The following is a 21,166-nucleotide window of genomic DNA, read 5'->3' on the forward strand; positions in this document are numbered from 1 at the left end:
TTTTTGATTTTTAGTTCTTAGACTGATATACTAAAAAAATTATTTTGTAGATTTTTGCCTAATTACATGGATTTTTTTTCTATAAATAGCAGATATTCACAATAGTTCCATCTATTTAAAAGATTATATCTTAGATTGAAGTCATTGGTAGATAGGACTGTTACTTTCCTCAAATTCTAGGCATCTGTCCAGATTGCCAGAAAGAATTTGAAGAATTGAAGATTCCTATAGGGATACTACCTGGTTGATTCTTCTCATTAATCCTCATTGATTAATATTATTGATGAACAGTAACATGTTAAATGCTTTCTTTTTTCTTTTAGTTTTTTTTTTTTTTTAACCCTTACCTTCCATCTTGGAGTCAGTACTGTGTATTGGCTCCAAGACAGAAGAATGGTAAGGGTAGGCAATGGGGGTCAAGTGACTTGCCCAGGGTCACACAGCTAGGAAGTGTCTGAGGCCAGATTTGAACCTAGGACCTCCCGTCTCTAGGCCTGGCTCCCATTTTCTTTTAGTTTTTAAAAAAAGTATTTTTTTTTTATTTTTTATATGTAATAACAAATTTCCACATAAGCTTTCTTAAGTTATATGATCACACTTATATCCCTCCCTCCTGTCCCTTTCTGGTGCTGGCAGGGGCATGTATTATCACAGAAAGCACATTTCCATAAACATATTAGATACTTTCAAGGAGTTAGAAATACTTCATTGACTTTCTAAGACGCAAAATGGATAAATACAAATTATTCTTTTTTTAAAATCCATATCTTCCATCTTAGAATCAATACTGTGTATTGGTTCTAGGGCAGAAGAGTGGTAAGGGCTAGGCAATGGGGGTTAAGTGACTTGCCCAGAGTCACACACCTGGGAAGTGTCTTAGGCCAGATTTGAACCTAGGACTTCCCATCTCTAGGCCTGGCTCTCAATTCACTGAGTTCCCCAGTTGTGCTCTATTCTTTTTTTCTTTTTTTAATGTTTTCCTTCAAACTCTTTTTCTTTTAACCAATTACATGTAATAACAAATTTCTACATGTTTTCCTAAATTATATGAATGAAATTATCTCCCTCCCTCCCTCCCTTGTCTTCCCCTTCCTGGTGCTGTCAGCCTATTCAATCTGGGTTATACATGCATTATTATGCAAAACATATTTCCATATTGTTCTTTTTTGTAAGTGAATATATAAAACCTAAACCCAAATAAACAAGTGAAAAATTGTATGCTTTCATCTGCATTCTGACTTCAACAGTTCTTTCTCTGGAGGTGGACAGCATTCTTTGTCATAAGTCCTTCAGGAGTATCCTGGATCATTGTATTACTGAGAGTAGCTAAGTCTGTCACAGTTGATCATTCCACAGTATTGTTGTTACTGTGTACAGTGTTTTCCTGGTTCTGCTTATTTCACTCTGCATCAGTTCATGAAGGTACTTCCAGCTCTTTCTGCCTCAGCCTTTTTTAAGGAATGATACCCATCGTCATTGGAGAGCTGAGTGACAGCTGGCAAAAAACAAGAACAGAGTTTTATTTTATTTTTTGAAGTTATATTGGGGAAGAGGATCTTTTTCCAATGACTTGGGCAAAGAAACTAGATGATATGCTTTTAAAAATTGCAGTTGACATTAAAGCTAAGAGAGATTGCTCACATTGAATGACAAAATCAGGATTCAGAAAGAGATCAGCAGATTAGAACATTAGATCAGCAGATTAGATGATCCTAAATCAAAGAAGATATAATATCACTGCTCTTGGTGAGTAAATGACAGAAAAAAGACAGAGCTGTTCATCTCATTTTGCTTCTGTTTTCTTGGCCAAAGAGAATAATGTACACACTGGAAGAAATAGAACAAAAATGGCCACTAAGAAATTGATATGTTCTAAAAGGAGGTAGTAATAGAGCACCATGCTGTCCTTGATCAGTTCAGGTCACCTAGATCGGATAAATCATAGATGAGGGGACTGAGAACTGACAGTTGTGAATGCTGAGTCACTATCACCATCTTTAAAAAGATCATGGAGATTGCAGAAAGAGCAGGATTAGAAAAGGGCAAACTAATCACTTTAAAAGGGAAGAGAATGGAGTCTGCAAATTATAGCAAGCTTGACTTTGATTCCTGATAAAATTCTAGCACATGTTAATTGAAAGGATGGTAAATGACTTTCCAAATAAGGATATGTTGTAAAAAGCCAGCATAACTTTAAGAAGAGTCCATTCTAAGCTAAATATACTTCCTTTTTTGGTAGGATTGCTATGCCAGCAGATTAGAGAAATTGTTGTAGTTATCGTTCTTCTTTGTCGTTCTTGTGGAAAATATGGAGTAATGTGAGCTAGACAATAGTCCACATAAGTTGATTCAGAACTTGTTGAATCCCTGGGCCTAAAGGGTAGTCATAAATGGTATGATGTCAGCTTGGAAGGATCTCCAGTGGAAGGTCCTAGGGATCTTTAACTGACTTTGTGATGTTTAATTTTTTCAAATGACTTAAATAATTTTTAGTTTACATCAAAGCTTAGAAGATTGCTAATGTGGGATAACAAATTCAGGAATTGGAAAGATATCAGCTAATTAGAGCATTGGACTTAACTTCAGAGGATGGACTGTAATAGGGATAAATGTAAAGCTTTGCGGTTAGATAAAAAAAAATCAATTTCACAAGTATAAGAAGGGGTAGTTATAGCTAAGTGATATTTATTTATAAATAATATCTGGAGACTTCAAGGGGCTGAAAACTCTGTATGAGCTCCCAGTGTAGTATAGAAGTCAAATAAACTCATATAATTCCAGGGTTTAGTAAGAACAGAAACAGTTTTCAGAACTAAGGAGCCCATGGTGATAGCTCTGCTGTACTTTGCCTTGTTTAGCCCACATCTGGAGTATTGCATTGAGTTTGTTTTATTTTTTAACCCTTAACTTCTGTGTATTGACTTATAGGTGGAAGAGTGGTAAGGGTGGACAATGGGGGTCAAGTGACTTGCCCAGGGTCACACAGCTAGGAAGTGTCTGAGGCCGTATTTGAACCTAGGACCTCCTGTCTCTAGGCCTGACTCTCAATCCACTGAGCTACCCAGCTGCCTCCTTGCATTGGGTTTTAGGTGACCATTTAAAAAAAATTCTGAACTAAACAAACACCAAGTAAAACAAGCATTTTCTATACATAGGAGAACAAAGAGGATTGCATATGTATCTGTGTAGGTCTGTTGTGTACAACTTTTTTCTTTTGTTATATACTGAAAATGATAAATACAAATCATTATCCTATATTGTTAATATAGAATAAATTCAAAAATGATATTTTCAAAGGTGTCCTACTTGTCTGACTCTTTCTGTCCTTCCTTTTTTTCTTGTTTGTGCATGTTAAAAAAATGCTTCAGTTATCCCCTTCATCGCCCCTGCCTTTTTTTTTTTAAACCCTCACCTTCTACCTTGGAACCAATACTATGTATTGTTAAGAGTGGTAAGGGCTAGGCAGTAGGGGTTAAATGACTTGCCTAGGGTCACATAGCTAGGAAGTGTCTGAGAATAGGTTTGAAACTAGAATCTCCTGTATCTAGGCCTCGCTCTAACTGTCTAGCCTGAGCTACCCCTTTTTGGACAACCTTATCCCCTACCCTTCCTCTTTCTCCCATCTTCCCTAATTGGAGAAGAAAAGAAAAACCTCCCATTAACACATTTTTGTACATTCAAACAAAACAAATTCCAGCATTTGCTGTGATTGAAAATGTATGTCATTCTGCATAGAGTCCATTACTTCCCTTTCAGGAGGTGGATAACTCATCATTGGTTATTTGTCTTTGCAATGTTGTTATTCTTTAAATTGTTCTTCAGGTTCCACTTCCTTCCATCTGCATTAGTTCTTATAATTCTTCCTGAGATTTTCTGAAATTTCCCTTTTCATAATTTCTTATAATATATTAATATTCTATTGCATCTATATATTATAATTTGATTGGCTATTTTTCAATGGATAAGAGTTCCTCTTTGGGGGCAAGTAAATCTGTTTTTTGACAAAAGGGGAGGGATGTTAAAGGTCTTGAGATTAAGCTATATGAGGACTGGATAAGTGCTATCATAGGAAAGGCAGCTTAGATTGTTCCATTTAGCCAGAGGGGGTAGAACTAGGAGGCAATGGGCAGAAATTAAAGTTCACAGTAAGGAAAAACCTCATAAAAGAGCTCTCTACAAATAAAATGGAGTGTCTTGGGAGGTAGTGAGTTAAATGTTTTGTTTTGTTTTTCTCACCCCTTCCCCCATAGAGGTCTTCAAGCAAAGCTGGATGGCCTCTTGTTGGGGATTTTATAGCTTAGATTCTTTTTCAAGAATGGGTTGGATTAGAGAGTCTCAGAGGCCTCTTCCAACTCTGGGAGATGACTGAAAATTGTTTGAGTTTGATTGTTTTTTCCTTCATTTTGAGAGCTCTTGATGGTGGAATTTTGGGGAAATAATTAGGGAATACTTTAAATAACAATTTCTTCCATACTAACATTGACACCCCTCCCCCCTTGACAATATTAGCTTTCATTCTATGAAGGAATCATTTTCTTGGGTGATTTTCAAAAAGGAAGTATACACATCTGCTGATTCACAAGCAAGTGGAGAGCGCAACTGACTGGTGCTTGGAATGTGCAGAAAGGCATTTCAGCTGAGCCTATAAGTCTAGAATGAATGAGTATGTGTAATATGTGCAAGGAGTGGATTGGTTACATTGATTGGCCAGAGTCCAGATGCTGAGAAAGCATATAGTGAAGGGAAGAGGAAACAGATCAGAGGTTGCTACTTCCTAAACTATTTTTTAAAAATAAGTTTTTATTGATAACTTTTGTTTTTTTTAATTGCCTATATTTCCCCTGGTAACCCTCTGACTCCTCCTTTCAGAGAACTGTCCTAGATGATGACTTTTTTCTCCCCATAAACAAAAAGATCCTTAGCTGTTTTTAATGTGTTCATTGTTTCTTTTCTAGATTTGCCAAAGCCTCAGGTAATCGAGCAGAGGGAGCCAGACTCATTTCGAATGCAGATGCCTCAAGGGAACCCGTTATTGCTCTCTCACACCCTCCAGGAGTTGCTGGCCAAGGACTCCGTGCAGGTGGAGCTTATTCCTGAGAAGAAGGGCCTCTTCCTGAAACATGTGGAGTATGAAGTTTCGAGCCAGGTAATGAATTCCTATATGAGAAGGAAAGAGTGAGATGGGAAAGGAGAACAGAAAAATCATGTGATTTGCTGTGTATTAAATTGAAATAAGAAGAAGTAAGAAGAAGAAACCAAGGAGGCAACATATTAAATAAAGCTGTGGAGCAGGCTTTTCAATATTTTTGTTGCTCACTTAATCCTGCCCTACAGCATCCCTGACTAGTTGACCAAAAATGTCCTTTTATAATCTTTATTATGACCATATTTCAAGCATAAACTTGTGAATTAGGTAAGCTTATTTTGTCAATGATTTTGAAATATTAGAAAACTACTGAAGTCTAAACTATGGGGCTAGATGGTTTCTTTTGGCTTTATTTATTAAAAAAACAAAACAAAACACTTTACCATCTGTTTTAGAATCAATAGTGTGTTTTGGGTCCAAGGCAGAAGAGTGATAAGGTCTAGGAGATGGGAGTTAAGTGATTTGCCCAGGGTCACACAACTGGGAAGTTTCTGAGGTCAAAGTTGAACCCCGAACCTCCTGCCTCTGGGCCTGGCTTTCAATACACTGAGCTACCTAACTGCCCCCTCTTTTGGTTTTAAATGAAGTTCTTAGGGGAGAAAGATCAGAATAAAACCTTTTTCATGCTTTCATGATTCTTTAGAAGGTATGTATAGAACTCTTCAAAATAATTGTTATCAAGCTGTACTCATGATGTTCCATTTCTTGGGCTCCTTGTGTTTTCATACCATAGGTTCTTCTTCATATTTGAAATATTCTTCCTCCTCACCTCTGCTTCTTTGAAGGCCCAGTCTTCTTTTAAGGCTCTGTTCATGTGTTAACTTCCTTCAAGTCACCCAGGTTTAAAACCTGAGAGTCATCCTCAACTTCTCACTTTTCCTTCACCTCACATGTGTGATAAGTCTACTTTCACAACTCTTGAATACATCCTTTTCTCTCTACTTGCATGGTCACCATCTTAGTTCAGGACCTTGTCACCCCTGTCCTGGACTTCTCAGAGAACCTTCTAATTGGCCTCCCTGCCTTAAATAACTCGAGTAACTCCCTGCTCTAATCTGGTTCTCTCCATATAGATGTGAAAGTTCCATTCCTAAATTATGGTTCTGACTATGTCACTTGCCTGCTTGTTAAATTCTAGCAATTTCCTATTGTCTCTAGAATTAAATACAAACTCCTCTCTGACATTTAAAGCCCCTCATAGATTGGCCCCAACCTACTTTTACAGCTTTATTATATGTTATTCCCATTTTTGTATTGTCTAGTCAAACTGTTTTGCCTACTCTTCTTTGAAAGGAACACTTCATTTTTCATTTAGGTGCTTTTGCCCAGACTTATCTCTTCATGCAAGTATGTACTCCTTCCTTACCTCTTCTCCTAGAATCTGTTTTTTTCAAAGTTCAGCTCCAATGGGACCTCTTACATGATACCTTTCAAGCCCTATTTGACTGCTAGCATTCCCTCCCTAAGAATTTCTTTTCCTCTCTCTCTCTCTCTCTCTCTCTCTCTCTCTCTCTCTCTCTCTCTCTCTCTCTCTCTCTCTCTGTCATCTAAAATCCTTCTCTTCTGTCTTGGTATCAGTTCTAAGATAGAAGAATAGTCAGGGTTAAATGACTTACCCAGGATCACACAACTAGAATGTGAGCTTTTTGAGGTAAGCTCTTTGCCTAGAGCTGTGTCTGACACATAATAAGCACTTGATAAATACTTATCTATTGCTTTATTGATTTAAGAATGAACCTTTTCTGATTCTCCCTAGTTGTTGTTGCTGCTCAAATCACTGCTTATGTGTACATACTTTCTCCACCAGGAGACTATAAGGTCTTTGAGGGAAGATGTTTCATTTTTGTATTTGTATCTCCAACACTTGGTAAAGTGCTTGGCATGTATTAGGTACTTAATAAAATGTTTATTGATTGATCTTTGATTACTTTAACATTTTGGTTTAGTTAATAGTAAATTGTAATAGTGGATTTTATTTTTTTATCTTTGGGATGAGCCTATCAATAAAATGTAAAAACATTTGGAATAATAGAGTATTGTCCCATTTGTGTTCAAGGGACTCCAAGGAGGTAGATGAGAAACAAAGGAGGTTCTATGAGCTAGCTCAGGAAGCCAGTTAGGGATAATACAAATCATAGTTACAATATTTCTACATAGGACCCCTGTTGATTCAAGGCAATGAAGAAGAAATTCTCATGGGACAGCTAGATGGCTCAGTGGATAGAGAGCCAAGCCTAGAGATGGGAAGTCCCAGGTTCAAATATGACCTTAGATACTTCCTAGCTGAGTGATCCTTGGTAAGTCACTTAACCCTAATTGCCTAGCCCTAACTGCTCTTCTGCCTTGGAACTGATGCTTAGTGTTGATTTTAAGATATATGGTAAGGGTTTAAAAAAAAAAAGACATTCACTTAGACAAATTATTTTGGGCAATAAAAGTACAATTAAAAGATGATGAGGACCAGAACCAGGGTATTGGTAGTAGTGGAGAGAAGTAGATATGAGAAATGTTATTGAGTTAGAATTGAATCTTATTGGATATGGGTGTGTGAGGGAGAGGGAAGAGACATATTAGGGGAAAGTGAAGAGTTGAATATTACTTTTGAACTTGGATTTTTAAGAAGGTGATGAGAGACCCTTAACAGAATGGGGACATTTGTTTAGGAACCAGGGAGATGATTTTTGGACACATTGATTTTGATCTTCTGGCATTATATCTAGGAGGAGAAGTCTAGCAGGCAGTTGGAAACATTGGATTTGGATCCAAATCCAGTTGGAACTGGATTTTGAGATAGAAATATAAATACACACTTAAGTAAATATTTCATACCTCATTTTGAAGGTATAGGGATGAATCCCTAGCCTGATATTTCTCCTTATATTCAGTTCCAAATCTTTAATGACCAAATTTTTAATCTGTCTCTAAATAAATAAGTGTGTACACACAAATATATGTCTTTATATATACACACACATATTTATATATTTGGGAGTTATAGGTATATAAATAAACCCATGGAAGTGGTTGAGATTACTTAGGGAAAGAGAATAAAATTAAAAAAGAAGGCCCTGAAGAGGTCTTAGATATTTGTTTCTATCAAAGGGCTAAAAGTGGTACTTGACACAATGACTATAAAAATGTAATTGGTGAGAAGAGCAACCACAAAACAATTGAAACTAAAGAATGCAAAATTATAAAGAACTAATTTGGATTTGTCGAAGAGTTTAGGAAGACATCTTCCTTGTGCCTTTGCAGAGGGAGGTAAGGGGCCCTCAGATGTAGAACACTGCATATTGTGTCAGATTTGGTTTTAGGGTTGATTGGTTTTGATGACTTTTTCTCCCCTCTTCCTCTTTTTAAAAAAATTCTGTTATAAGGGATACTCTTCTGGGAAGGAGCATGAGGGGAAGTGTAGATGAAGAAAGAACAAAAAATAGCAATCTGAATCTGTTAAAAAAAAAAAAAAAGAAATCCGTGTTTGTCCTAGTATTGATCAAAGAATTGTGTTGTGAGTTTTGCCCAAAATGAAATGCTTTCTACTGAGAGTGAGGAATATATCGTTTTTAAATATCTTCACTGTGAAATATGGTAGATGAAATTTAACTATAGTTGCATTTACCTGTTGCTTTTCCCTTTTAAGGGTAGGAAACTTATGTACTTTCTAAAAGTCCTATAAATAGAGTCCAAGACCTCTTGGCATATCCTCTCTAGCCTTTTTATTGTTACTCTATAGTATCTGAATACTAATAATAATTTATATAGAATAAAAGGATTATGACAGAAAAACTTGATAGTAACATTAACCTGATTGGAAGAAATCACTTCTCCTTAGAGTAAGGAGAGATTGTTCAAAATTGGTGATATTATACTTATTTTTTAGTTACTATTGGAACAGGAAGAAGGAAAGGATAAATAATGGGCTCTCATAGTTATTAATGTCCAATTTGAGCATCAAAATCTCTTTTTTTTTAGCGCTTCAAGTCCTCCGTGTACAGACGGTACAATGACTTTGTGGTCTTCCATGAGATACTGCTACAGAAGTTCCCTTATCGAATGGTGCCAGCACTTCCACCCAAGAGAATGCTGGGAGGTAAAACTGGGATTTCTGGCAAACGGAATGGCAGAAAAGAAAACATCATCAGTATCTTGAAGTTTATTTACTTATTCTAATTCAAATAGTAGTATTCATGTTCTCCCTCCCTGCCTTCCTCTCCCCTCCACCCCTTTCTTCCCTCCCTTTTATCTTAGTATCAATTCTTAGACAGAAGAATGGCAAGGGCTTCTGTCAGGGTTAAGTGACTTGCCCAGGGTCACATAGCTGGAAAGTGTCTGGGTCCAGATTAGAACCCAGGCCCTTCTAACTCCAGACTTGGTGCTCAATCCATTGTGCTACCTAGCTTCCTTGCTTAAGGTATTTTCTTGGCCTGCCATTTTGTTGACATCCTAGTCAACCTAGATTTTGGAAGTGGTAAAGAGAAAGATGGGAGTTCTCTAGCAGAACATTGTTTAGTGGTGGAGCAATGTTATAGTTGAACAACTAGAGTCACACCTGCTTGTTTCATTAAGTTATAGTAATGTTACAGAGGCCACTGCCAGGGAATGCACCTTTCATTTGATATCTGTAGCCACACATGAGTACGTGTTCTATTTGCATATCTGACTTGATGAGCAGTCCAAATCATAGCAATTCCAATCTTGTCCCTGCAGTGTCTCAGATGTCCTAGAATCTTTGACTAAATGAATGGTAATCAGTTATATTTACCCACAGGGTCTTGGTTTTGAGACACTGCTTTGTAAAGTGATCTGAGTCTGAGAAGGAGTTGCTTGAAAAAATCCAGTTCTCTTCCTCAGTGGGAGAACTATAGAAAACTTTTAGTATCTTAAAAGTTTAAAAATGACATTGAAACCTCTTTTACATACCTCACTAGTGCCTCACTCTACTCTTTTTTTTTTCTCTCATACTCTTTGTGTGAAAGTTTGTGCATTATACTCACTTAAAAAGTCACAGAGACATTATCTGAGCTACTTCTCATTTGACATATGCTTCTTATTTTGGAATTTTTTCACTGTAATGTCATCTGTGCAAGTAAGATAGGAGACAATAGGAATCATTTCTTTCTCAGATAGATTCTGGCTTAATCTTGCTAAAAAAACTAATATAATTTATTTGCATCACATCATTTCCCACTCCTCCAGATTCTAAAAGAAGCCGATCTTTCTAGATTAGAACTGAAAAGCAATGAGGTAAAATAGTGATATTAGTTTTTTCATACTTTAATAGTGATGATATAGTTGGTTAACAGCTAAAATAAGGTAAATTGAGGCACACCATTCTAAGCATGATCAGTTTATTAGTAAAGAATGAATTTACCAATAAATAAGATGGCAGTTTTCTCTGAAAAGCTAAGACCCTGAATGAGGGGGGCTTTTAGTTTTGGGGAGCACAGAACAAAGAACAGAACTCTTAGAGAGCAAATTATGACTCGTTAAAAGAGCTGTACATCATGAATGACAAATTGACATGATTGGTTGAAAATTGGGAATAAGGGGCTAGTAATAATCCCCTCTTTCCCTCCTTTGACTAAGAAATGTTAATTGTATGAGTGTACCTGACCATACTTCTTTAGATACTTCAGACATGCTTGAAAGACAGCTTGGTGGTTTAAAGATACTAGACCAGACTCCCTGGGTCTATTTGCACCTCTATTACGATAAAAAATGATAAAGGCTGAGATAAATATATAAATTAGTATTTTAATTAAAGCCATGCTGATAGATAAAGTTATTAGACCACGCGCTTGTAAGCACTCAAAATTGCCGCTCCAGTCATTATTACCTCTTCCTCAGTCTGCTGGCCAAGAGCCACTCCCCCCTAATCCAGGAGATTATAAACTCTTCTCTGCATGGAGACGTAGGTGTCCCCACGCCCAAAGAACCGGAACCGGAAACCTGTTGGACCACGGGAAATGTAGTTTGATAATTTCCCTGTGTCCATAGAAAATACATATATATACTTAAAGATGGCATTTCCCAAATTTCACTTTTACACCTCCAAGAATAACAGATTTCCTTGAGGCAAGAGTAGAGCAGTGCTTAGCAGAAACGGATTTCTAGACTTAACTCATAGGCTAGCTGAGTTTCTGCACTAAGTTTAGAGATAGGCAACCACGACTTAGGTAGTTACAGGACAAAATCAATTAACTGTAAACGGGATCAATTAAAAAATGATACAGAATCAATCTGATCATTTCTCTCAGATACTGTAATAGTTCAAAATGTTTCAAAGGTAAATTTCTTTAATTTTAAATATTGTGAAATTTCTTTTTAAGCTTTAAATTTTAGATATTGTCTTGCCATATACCATCAGTTTCTGATCAGATAAATGTTATAAAGAGTAACATTTCAATGGTGTATCACTTTTCTATTTTCTTAATTTAGTGCTCTGTGATGAGTTGTGCACATAATTCTGAGGAATCCAACGAATGCCATGTGCAGTGTAGAAGAGAAAGCATGTAATGATTTCTGAGAGTTTAATAAAGATCTTTGATTTGATTTACCAAATCAAAGTTATGGGAGTTAGGTAGAATTTGTAATATAAATACCACTAAAGGAAAGGCTTTTGTTTAGTTCAGCCTCTGACACATACACGTATCAATAGAGAGATATTGGGTAAGCCACTTTCCCTCTTGGTGTCCAAGGCAATGCTCTAAAACTATAAGCCACATGCATGTGTGTAGTAGTAGAGGCACTTTCCACTCTAGTATGTCCTCAATTTGACAAAATTACAGATCTGGAATAGGAAACAAAACCAAAAATTCATTTAGTAGCTTTGAAAGTGTCAAGTCATGTGGAAAGATACTTAGTAGTATTTTTTAAAATTTTAAACACTTACTTTCCATCTTAGAATAAATACTGTGCTTGAGTTCCAAGTCAGAAGAGTGGTAAGGGCTAGGCAATGGGAGCTTAAGTGACTCTCCCAGGATCCTGCAGCTAGGAAGTGTCTGAGGCCAGATTTGAACTCAGGAGCCTAACTTTCAAGCCACTGAGCCACCTAGCTGCCTCCTTTCATAGTATTTAAAAGAAAAATTATCATTCACTGGAATTCTTATCATTTGATTTTTAAAAATAATGTATATTATTATTAGTCAGGTTCAAGTATTCTTTAGCTTCAATTTTTTTTCATTAAAATTTAAAAGAAAGCATAAATGAAAACCTTAAATTGGAAGCCAGTACAAAAGAAGAGTAGGTTAGGATTTGAAAATTGGGAGGGAAGTAGAATTGATTTTAATTAAAATGTAAAAGTGCAACAGAACTCATTTATTCATAACAAAAAGGCTTTTATTTAGTTGGTCATTACTTGCAGTCCACTGTAGTTCCCAGGCTGTTTTGTAGCAAATAGGATTTATTGTTTACCTTGTCTGTGCCTAACTTTTCGAAATACAGCTTGTTCCCATTAGGACAAATAATGAAGCCCATGAAGTGGTTGCATATATTTGAATTTGCAGTATTTGAAGTTATAGTTATGTAAAATATATTAATTGTTCAACACAATAGAAATAGGCAGTTCAAATTCAAATGATAGGACCACTTTATGGCATTGATTATTTGTACTAATTGGGATGATTGTAATATGTAGAATGCATGGCTGCTTCCTCTCCTGCAGCTTCTTTGTCTTTGCAGAGTTGATGATACTTATGCTCCCAGGATTAGGAGCTCAGTGTGCCATTATGGAAAATTGTGAGCTTTATTTCTGCATGGACCAGATTTACTATAGAAGCTTGTTAGTACTGAAGATGGCAAGAGCTTCTGTTTGGGTGAAGTTAAGGTACAATAGAACTTCCTTTGTAAACATTCATACAGTTTAATTTCCTCTAGCTGACAGAGAGTTCATTGAGACCAGACGGAGAGCTTTGAAACGCTTCATTAACCTGGTGGCCCGTCATCCCCCTTTCTCAGAGGATGTGGTCCTAAAGCTGTTCCTCTCCTTCAGTGGCTCAGTAAGTATTGTTTAAAAATAACATTGATGTGTATTTCTCATTCCATTTGTGTAGTAGAGTAAGTCTTCTGTTCATAAATATTTTCTTTTTCATCTCCTTTTCTTTTCCTATCATCTTTTTCATCTCCTATCTTTTCCTGTCTTTTGTTTTTGGCCTTAAATTCCCGAAGGTATATTTCTTAAGAATGATTGGGTATGGATAGCTATGTGGCTTAGTGGATTGAGAGGCAGGCTTAGAGACTAGGGGTTGTCAGTTCAAATAGGACTTCAGACACTTTCTAGCTGTGTGACCCTGGGCAAGTCACTTAAACCCAATTACCTAACCCTTACTTCTCTTCTGCTTTGGAACTGATACACAGTATTGATTCTAAGATGGAAGGTAAGGATTAAGAAAAAAAAGTGACTTGGAGTATGTATTATGTATAAAGGAAATTAACCTTATGCTGCATATACTTTTGAGAGGTGTACTTGGTTGTGGCAATATAGAATTTAGGTTTATCTTTATAAGAAATGCTGCATTTAAAAACCACTTTAGTGGTTTATTGATTTTCATCATAGCTGTCACTTCCCAGTGACTCCATACAAAACAGAATTCCCCCCCCCCCAATGAAACATAGCAAAAGAAAATATAAGCAAAACAGCTCAATACATTGGTCATATCTTAATGATTTTTTACTAAACAAAGATGTAGTGAATTTGAGAATCAGACTTGTGGGAAATAGACAAAACTCATTCTGTGAGCTAGTCTGTCAATAAGCATTTGTTAAGCCCCTGCTAAGTGTCAGGAACTGTGGAAATATCTGGGGATACGAAATTTAGAGGCAAAAGATAAGTCTCTGCCCTCAAGGAACTATAATCTAATTAAAACAGACAACAAGCAAACAAATATGCACAACAACATGTGAACATATAGCTTGTTTAAATAGTATCAGTAGGAAATAAAGTTCTTTAAATTATTAAAATGATTAAAAATCAGCAAGAAATAATTAAAAAAGGGAAAGGCTCTAGAATTAAGAAGAGTTTGGAAAGTCTTGCTGTAGAAAGAATTTTAGTTGGGGCTTAAAGGAAGCCAGTGAAGGCAGAGATGAGGAGGGAGAGCATCCCAGGAATTGGGGATAGCCAGAGAAAATAGCCAGAACCAAGAGATATGGTGTCTTGTTTGTGAAACAGACAGGAGACCACTGTCACTGGACTGAAGAATGTGTATTGGGGAATAAGGTGTTAGAAGACTGAAAGAGTAAAAGAGGATGAGGTTATAAGAGGTTTTGAATGCCAAACAGGATTTTGATTTGATTCTGGGGGTGATGGGAGCCACTGGAGTTTGAGGATGACATGGTCAAACCAATACTTTAGTGGTTGAATGGAGTGTGGAGAGACTTGAGGCAGGCTTATGTGTGAGATAATGAGGGCCTGCACTACAGGGGGCAGGTCGGTGGGGGAGGGATTTGAGAAATGTTGCAAAGATGAAATTGACAGGCCTTGGCAATAGCTGGGATATAGGGAGTGAGAAGTAGTGAGGAATCTAAGATGACTTCTGAGTTTTGAGCCTGAAGGACTCTACAATAATAGGGAACTTTGAAGGGAAAAGGCTCTGGTTAGGAGGAAAGATAATGACTTTTTTTGGCTATAGTTTCAGATGTCAGAAAGGCAGTTTGAGATTCAAAACTGGAGGTCAGCAAGAGTTTGGTGCAGGAAAGGTAGATTTGAGATTGCTCAGCATAAAGGTGGTATTGAAATCCATGGGAGCTGATGAGCTCCTCAAGTGAAGTAGCTTGGAGGGAGAAGAAAATAGAACTCTGAAGGCATGTTACAGGGCTTGTTCTGGAGGAAGATCCAGCCAAGGAGACAGAGAAGGTGTGGTCAAATACGTAGGAGAAAAACTAATCAAGACAGACTGAGAGTATGAAAGAGGAGAGTGGTCACCAGGCTCAAAAGTTGCAGAGAAGTCAAGGAGAATGAAGATTGAGAAAGGCCGCTGGATTAGACAACTCAAAAGGTCACTGATAACTTTGGAGAGAGCCTTTTTGGTGAAATTAGGTTGGCACAGTAGACATAATCAGGAGTATTATTGACTAAAAACATCACTAGAGGTGCCAAAAATAAGGAAGAAATTGCACTTCTTCAATTGAGGACTTCAACTATTTGATTTCTGATAATGATCTCTAGGGAAATGGCACGTGCAAGCACTTTGTATATTATGAAACACTATTCAAACAGAAATGATCTTACAGTTATAGCTTTATAGATCATACACTGATTAGAGAGGCAATGTGGTTAGTTTGTCTAGAAGTCAATGTAATGTTTGTGTTATTTGGTGCAAGTCCATTCTTGTCTGTGTGTGTGTGTGTGTGTGTGTGTGTACATTTCAGCTAGATTTCAATGCAGAGTTTTTCTCATATAAACCAGAATCATGTAGCTTAATTTGAAGGCAGACCATTCTATCACTGGAAGAACCTGGAGAAAGGAGCCTACCTGGTTCTTTTATTTTCTTTTTAAAAAAATCCTTTCTCTCTTAGTGTCACCCTAAGACAGAAGGGCAAAGGCTAGGCAAACTGGGTTAAGTGATTTGCCCAGGGTGAAATAGCTAGGAAGATTTGAACCCAGGCCCTGCTGATGTCAGGCCTGTCACTCTATCCATACTATCACATAGCGGCCCCTGAGCCTTGTTACATAGAAGACAAATGGTTCTGTAGTTCAAAAGCCTCTTTAAAAAAATCTGTTTTGAAATGGAAAATCATCAACAAACACGAACATTTCCAAATACAAAGTCAGAAAATGGAGATTGCATATGAATCTGTGCATTTCTAGTGTGGTTAAAAATTTGTATTCACATAATAGTAACAACATGTATCTGTGTCTCCTTTTGAATGTCTGCTTTCTTCAATGTAATTAAAAAAAAATCCTTACTTCTGTCTTAGTAATAACTCTAAGACAGAAGGGCAAGGGTTAGGCAGTTTGAGTTAAATGAGAAGCCCAGAGTCACACAGTTAGGAAGTGTTTGAAGTCAAATTTGAAACCAGAACTTCCCATCTCTAGGCCTGGCTCTCAAAATTAACTGAGCCACCGAGCTGCTGCCTTCAATATGATTTTAATATGTTTCATTGATTCTCTTTTCTTTATTGTCCTAATTATTTTTATCTCACAATTGCTCTCTTCTAGCCTTCCCCTCCTTTTTCCCCAGTGGACCATCAAATAAAAGTCTTCCTTTTCAAACCCGGCCTCAGCCACTTCCCAGCTGTGTGACCCTGGGCAAGTCACTTGACCCCCATTGCTCACCCTTACCAATCTTCCACCTATGAGACAATACACCGAAGTACAAGGGTTTTAAAAAAAAAGTCTTCTTTTAAACAAAAATAATGAAGCAAAACAAATTTATGTTATTAATAGTTGTTTGAAAATGTCTCTCATTCTGAACCCATACTGCATTGCCACTTCACCGAGAGGTAGGAGGCACATTTCATCCTCAGTCTTCTGAATCGATCATTTCACTGATTAGAGTGTTTAAGACTTTCAAAAGTATTATTTTTTTGGTCAACCTACTCTTCATTAGCTAATACAAACTTTCTTGGGTTTCCCTGAATCTGTCCTTTTTGTCATTTCTTTTGGTTTAATGATATTCCATTCCATTCACATCCTATAATTTGTTCAGCATTCCCCATTTAATGGGCAACCACTTTGTGTACAGATTTTTGCCACAACAAAAAAGTGCAGCTACAAATATTCTTGTGTATATGATTTGTTTCCTTTTTTCTTTATCTTTTTAGAGCCTATGTTACTCATATTGTTATTTATGAATCAAAGGATCCAAACAATTTAGTAATTTTGGGGGGATATAGTTTTAAATTGCTTCACAAAATGACTATACCAGTTATTAATTCTATTAACAATACATTAGTGTGTCTCTCCTGCCAGTAGTTGTCATTTTCCCTTTAGTCATCTTCGCTAATATGATGTGTGGAGCAGAACCTCAAAGATGTTTTAATTTGAATTTGTCTCATTAGTAGTGATTTGGAGCATTTTTTATGTGACTGTGAATAACTTGGTTTCTTTCCCAAAACTCTTTCTAAGCATGAGAGAATATGTACTTTTTTTTTAGTATTAAAATATGTAGTTGAAGGGGAAAAAAAGTCTTACTTGAGAAGTACGTATATTGAGAACACTTTTCCCTGATATACCTGTAAAGCCAGCTGTTGAGAATACAGTATTACTGTGGATCAAATAAAACCAAGGAAAAGCTCCTAATAATATATTCCTTACTACAAGAAAAGCTTTTGTTAAATAGTGCAAGCAAAGACAAGGAGAGCAGAAACCTTTACTTCTGATTTTTCTTCCAGTTCTGAAGGGGCAGAGGTAGTTTTGACCTTTTAAAGATACCTATTAAAGTATAACTTCATCACTGGATGAAGATAGCTATAGAAACTGTGTCTTAATGCTATCTTTTTTATAACTCATTCCAAAATACTTATCATAGACCAGTGACGGGCAAACTGCAGCTCCCTGAAATGTTCTATCCCGCCATGCATTCCTAATCTGACGAATACAACGAGTAGGATACAATACAATGAAACTTTGAAAGAGTTGCCTTAGAAACAGACTGACAGATGAGCATTTCCTTTCCTTTGGCCCCCTCTTTAGAAAGTTTGCCCATCACTGTCATAGTGCAAGTGGTAAAAAAAAATTATTTGCTGAATTGAAGTGAAAATATCTTAAAAATGAAAGGATATTTTAAGAGATGATTTGAGTGTTTTAACCATCAGGCTACTTTTTTTTAAGGTAAGTTATTATTTGCCACCAAAGAAGTGAAAGGAGAAGTAAGAACTCTGGTGCATAAGGAAAAAAGAAAGGAGGAGAGGGTTAGCATGAAAATGGTTAGAAAGGGAGTACGATTTGTAAAATAGGAAGACAACATTTAAATAAATAAGACTGTATTAAACACATTTCAGTACTACTGTTTATGTTGTTGTTCAGGTGTGTTCGACTCTTCGTGATCCCATGGACCATAGCATGCTAATACTATTTATGGGGTTTTCTTTGGCACAGATACTGGAGTGATTTGCTATTTCCTTCACCAGTGGATTAAGACAAACAGAGAATAATTGACTTGCCCAGGGTCACACAGCTAGTGTCTGAGGCCAGATTTGAACTTAGGTCTGCCCCATTATCAAATATACCTTGCCTTTATGTAGGGTTTTAATTTTTAAAAAATTAACTGTTTTTCTTAGGGATTTAATCTCAGGGATTTAACTGTAGGGACTAATTTTTAATATATTAATTTAATATATGAATATGTTTTACTCCAATGAGATAATAAGGAAAAGTACTTGTAAAAAAATATTCATGCTATGCTCTGTGTGGTGGCAAAAAATTGGAAAATGAAGGTGGTCTCTTGATTGAGGAATGGCTGAACAAATTGTGGTATATGATGGTGATGGAATACTACTGTGTGTAAGGAATGATGATCTGGAGGATTTCTATATGAACCGGGAGAACCTCAGTGAACTGATGCAGAGTGAAAGGAGCAGAACCAGGAGAACATTGTACACAGAAAGTAAAACGTTGTGGAACAATCCAATGTAATGGACTTTGCTACTAGTAGCAAGGCAACAAGCCAGGACACTCATGGGAAAGAATGCTAACCACACTGAGAGAAAGAACTATGGGAGTAGAAATGCAAAAGCAAAACATATGACATCACTTATCACATGCATATATGTGGGTATGTGATTTGGGGTTTAGGCTTTAAAAAATCACTCTGTAGCAAAAATGAGTAATATGGAAATAGGTATCAAGTACAATCCAGTAGAATTGCTTATTGGCTCTGGGAGGAGGGAGGGAAAGGGGAGGGAAAGAAAATGAATCATGTAAACATGGAAAAATATTTTAAAAATAAAACACACAAAAATATACTAATATTTTTAATATGCCAACTAAGTTCCCTCATTCTGGTAAGTTATTGCATTACATTTTAAATATACTAAATTTCAAGACTGAAGGACTAAGAAAGTGGTATGTTGGAGGAAAGAGGCTCTGGTTAGGAGGAAAGATAATGAGTTTGTTTTTAGACATAGTGAGTTTCAGTTGTCTATGGACAGTCAGTTCTAGATGTCAGAAAGGCAGTTGAGGTTCAAAATTGGAGGTCAGCAAGAGTTTGGTGCAGGAAAGGTAGATTCTGAGATTCTTCAGCAAAAAGATGGTAATGAAATCCATGGGAGCTGATGAGCTCCTCAAGTGAAGTAGCATGTAGGGAGAAGAAAAGAGAGTCCAGGATAGAACCCTGAAGGCATGTTAGAGGGTATGTTCTGGAGGAAGATTCAGTAAAAGAGACAGAGAAGGTACATTCATGTAAGTAGGAGGAAAATGAAGAGTAATCAGAGAGACTAAGAGTATCAAAGAGAGTGATCACCAGTGTTAAAAGTTGCAGAGAAGTCAAGGAGAACGAAGATTTAGAAACAGTCACTGGATTAGACAATTTAAGAGGTCATTGAATCATTGAATAATGGTTTTTGTGCTGTTATTCCTAGATAATTTCCCCTTTTATTCCTTTGGTTATACCCTCACTTGGCCTATTACTATAGTCACACTTCGGCAGTATACTTCAGTTTCCATCGCATTATTGCTCTGCGTAGAAACTCAAGGGATCCAATTAATGCATTTTTGTCTGCAGAGAGGTGTTGGTCTTAAACTGTAGAATCCTACATGAACTCAAAGGTTGGCATTCTAGTCAGTAATGCTATTCAGTTTGACTCATATTTCCATATAGCTGCTCTGAGGGTAACAAATTCAATTAAAATTTTAAAGAATTGATTTTTAAAAAATTGTTTGCTATTTTATGGAAGGGAAACAGATTTCCTCTTTTAAAGGAGAGGACTACATCTTGCTTTTAATTGGTAAATTACTCTGGGAATTCCTTTTTTTTTTTTTTTTTTTTTTTTTTTGAGGTTTGAGTATATTCTTTGTTTCTTTTCCAGGATGTACAGAATAAACTGAAGGAATCAATCCAGTGTGTTGGAGATGAATTCATGATTTGTAAACTGGCTACTCGAGCCAAGGTATCCTCTTAATTGTGATTTCTTTCTTTCTCATTCCAAAATATAAATGAGCAGGTAATTTTTTGTATTAAATACAATTCAGATTCAGTACTGTGTTTTGGACTTTTCTTCCTAAATTTCTTCCTTTAGAAAAAGAAGGAAAGAAAGAAAAGAAAACATACTTTTATGTTTTATTCCCTTTATTTTTTAAGAATTTAAAATTCAGGTTAGAATCCATAAACTAGATGGCTTATGATAATATTTGGTCATGTTGGCACTGGATGGGGTTGAGGGAGTGAGAGGAAGGAAAAGGGAGAGGTCTTCTCCATGTAAAGAATCTACGAAGTGGCTATTTAACAGTTTGAGCCTGGTTCAGGGCTTTTGGATATTTTCCTTCAATTTGAACATTTTTCTATTGCCTTTTGAGACCAATATATTTTTGTAAGGTCATGTTAATATTTTTGGTGAATAAGATGTGATTTCTCTTTCTCCTCTTATGAGGTAAAAAGGACATTGGGTAGAAGAAATATGGGATTAGGGAAGTGCCTTCAAATTTTATCCTTTCGACTGTGACTCTGTGTATGACTAGACTGAGGAGAGTGATGAATGTCTTTTGTGGTGATATTTTTGTTTTGTTAACTGAGATCTTGTGGAAATTATTTCAAGTCCATTAATGAATTCTTTTTTGTTATCTCTCCTTCTTCTCTGACTGTTTTAGGACTTCCTCCCAGCTGACATCCAGGCACAATTTGCTGCCAGTCGAGAACTGATCAGAAATATCTATAATAGCTTCTATAAGCTTAGAGATCGGGCTGAGAGAATTGCATCCCGAGCCATTGACAATGCTGCTGACCTCCTCATATTTGGGAAGGAATTAAGGCAGGTATCAGAAGATAGCTCCACAGTGGGGGATTTTGGAGGTTTGGGGTTTGAGGCTGCGTTATTTGGTGGAAGGGATACTGAGCTTGGAGTCAAGAGGCTTGGTTTTGAATCCTT

The 21,166-nt window shown here is 36.6% G+C and overlaps 1 protein-coding gene across 1 annotated transcript in view; it reads left to right on the forward strand.

Annotated features, from left to right (window-relative positions):
• Positions 1 to 21,166, forward strand: part of SNX8 (sorting nexin 8) — a 53,663-nt gene that overhangs the window by 24,893 nt on the left and 7,604 nt on the right. The window contains exons 3-7 of the mRNA XM_044678868.1: positions 4,956 to 5,146; positions 9,119 to 9,236; positions 13,022 to 13,143; positions 20,111 to 20,191; positions 20,889 to 21,049. Coding sequence (XP_044534803.1) covers positions 4,956 to 5,146; positions 9,119 to 9,236; positions 13,022 to 13,143; positions 20,111 to 20,191; positions 20,889 to 21,049 — 673 coding nt within the window. The remainder of the gene's footprint in view (positions 1 to 4,955; positions 5,147 to 9,118; positions 9,237 to 13,021; positions 13,144 to 20,110; positions 20,192 to 20,888; positions 21,050 to 21,166) is intronic.

Source organism: Gracilinanus agilis, chromosome 1 (assembly GCF_016433145.1).
Source record: "Gracilinanus agilis isolate LMUSP501 chromosome 1, AgileGrace, whole genome shotgun sequence".
Lineage (NCBI taxonomy): Eukaryota > Metazoa > Chordata > Mammalia > Didelphimorphia > Didelphidae > Gracilinanus > Gracilinanus agilis.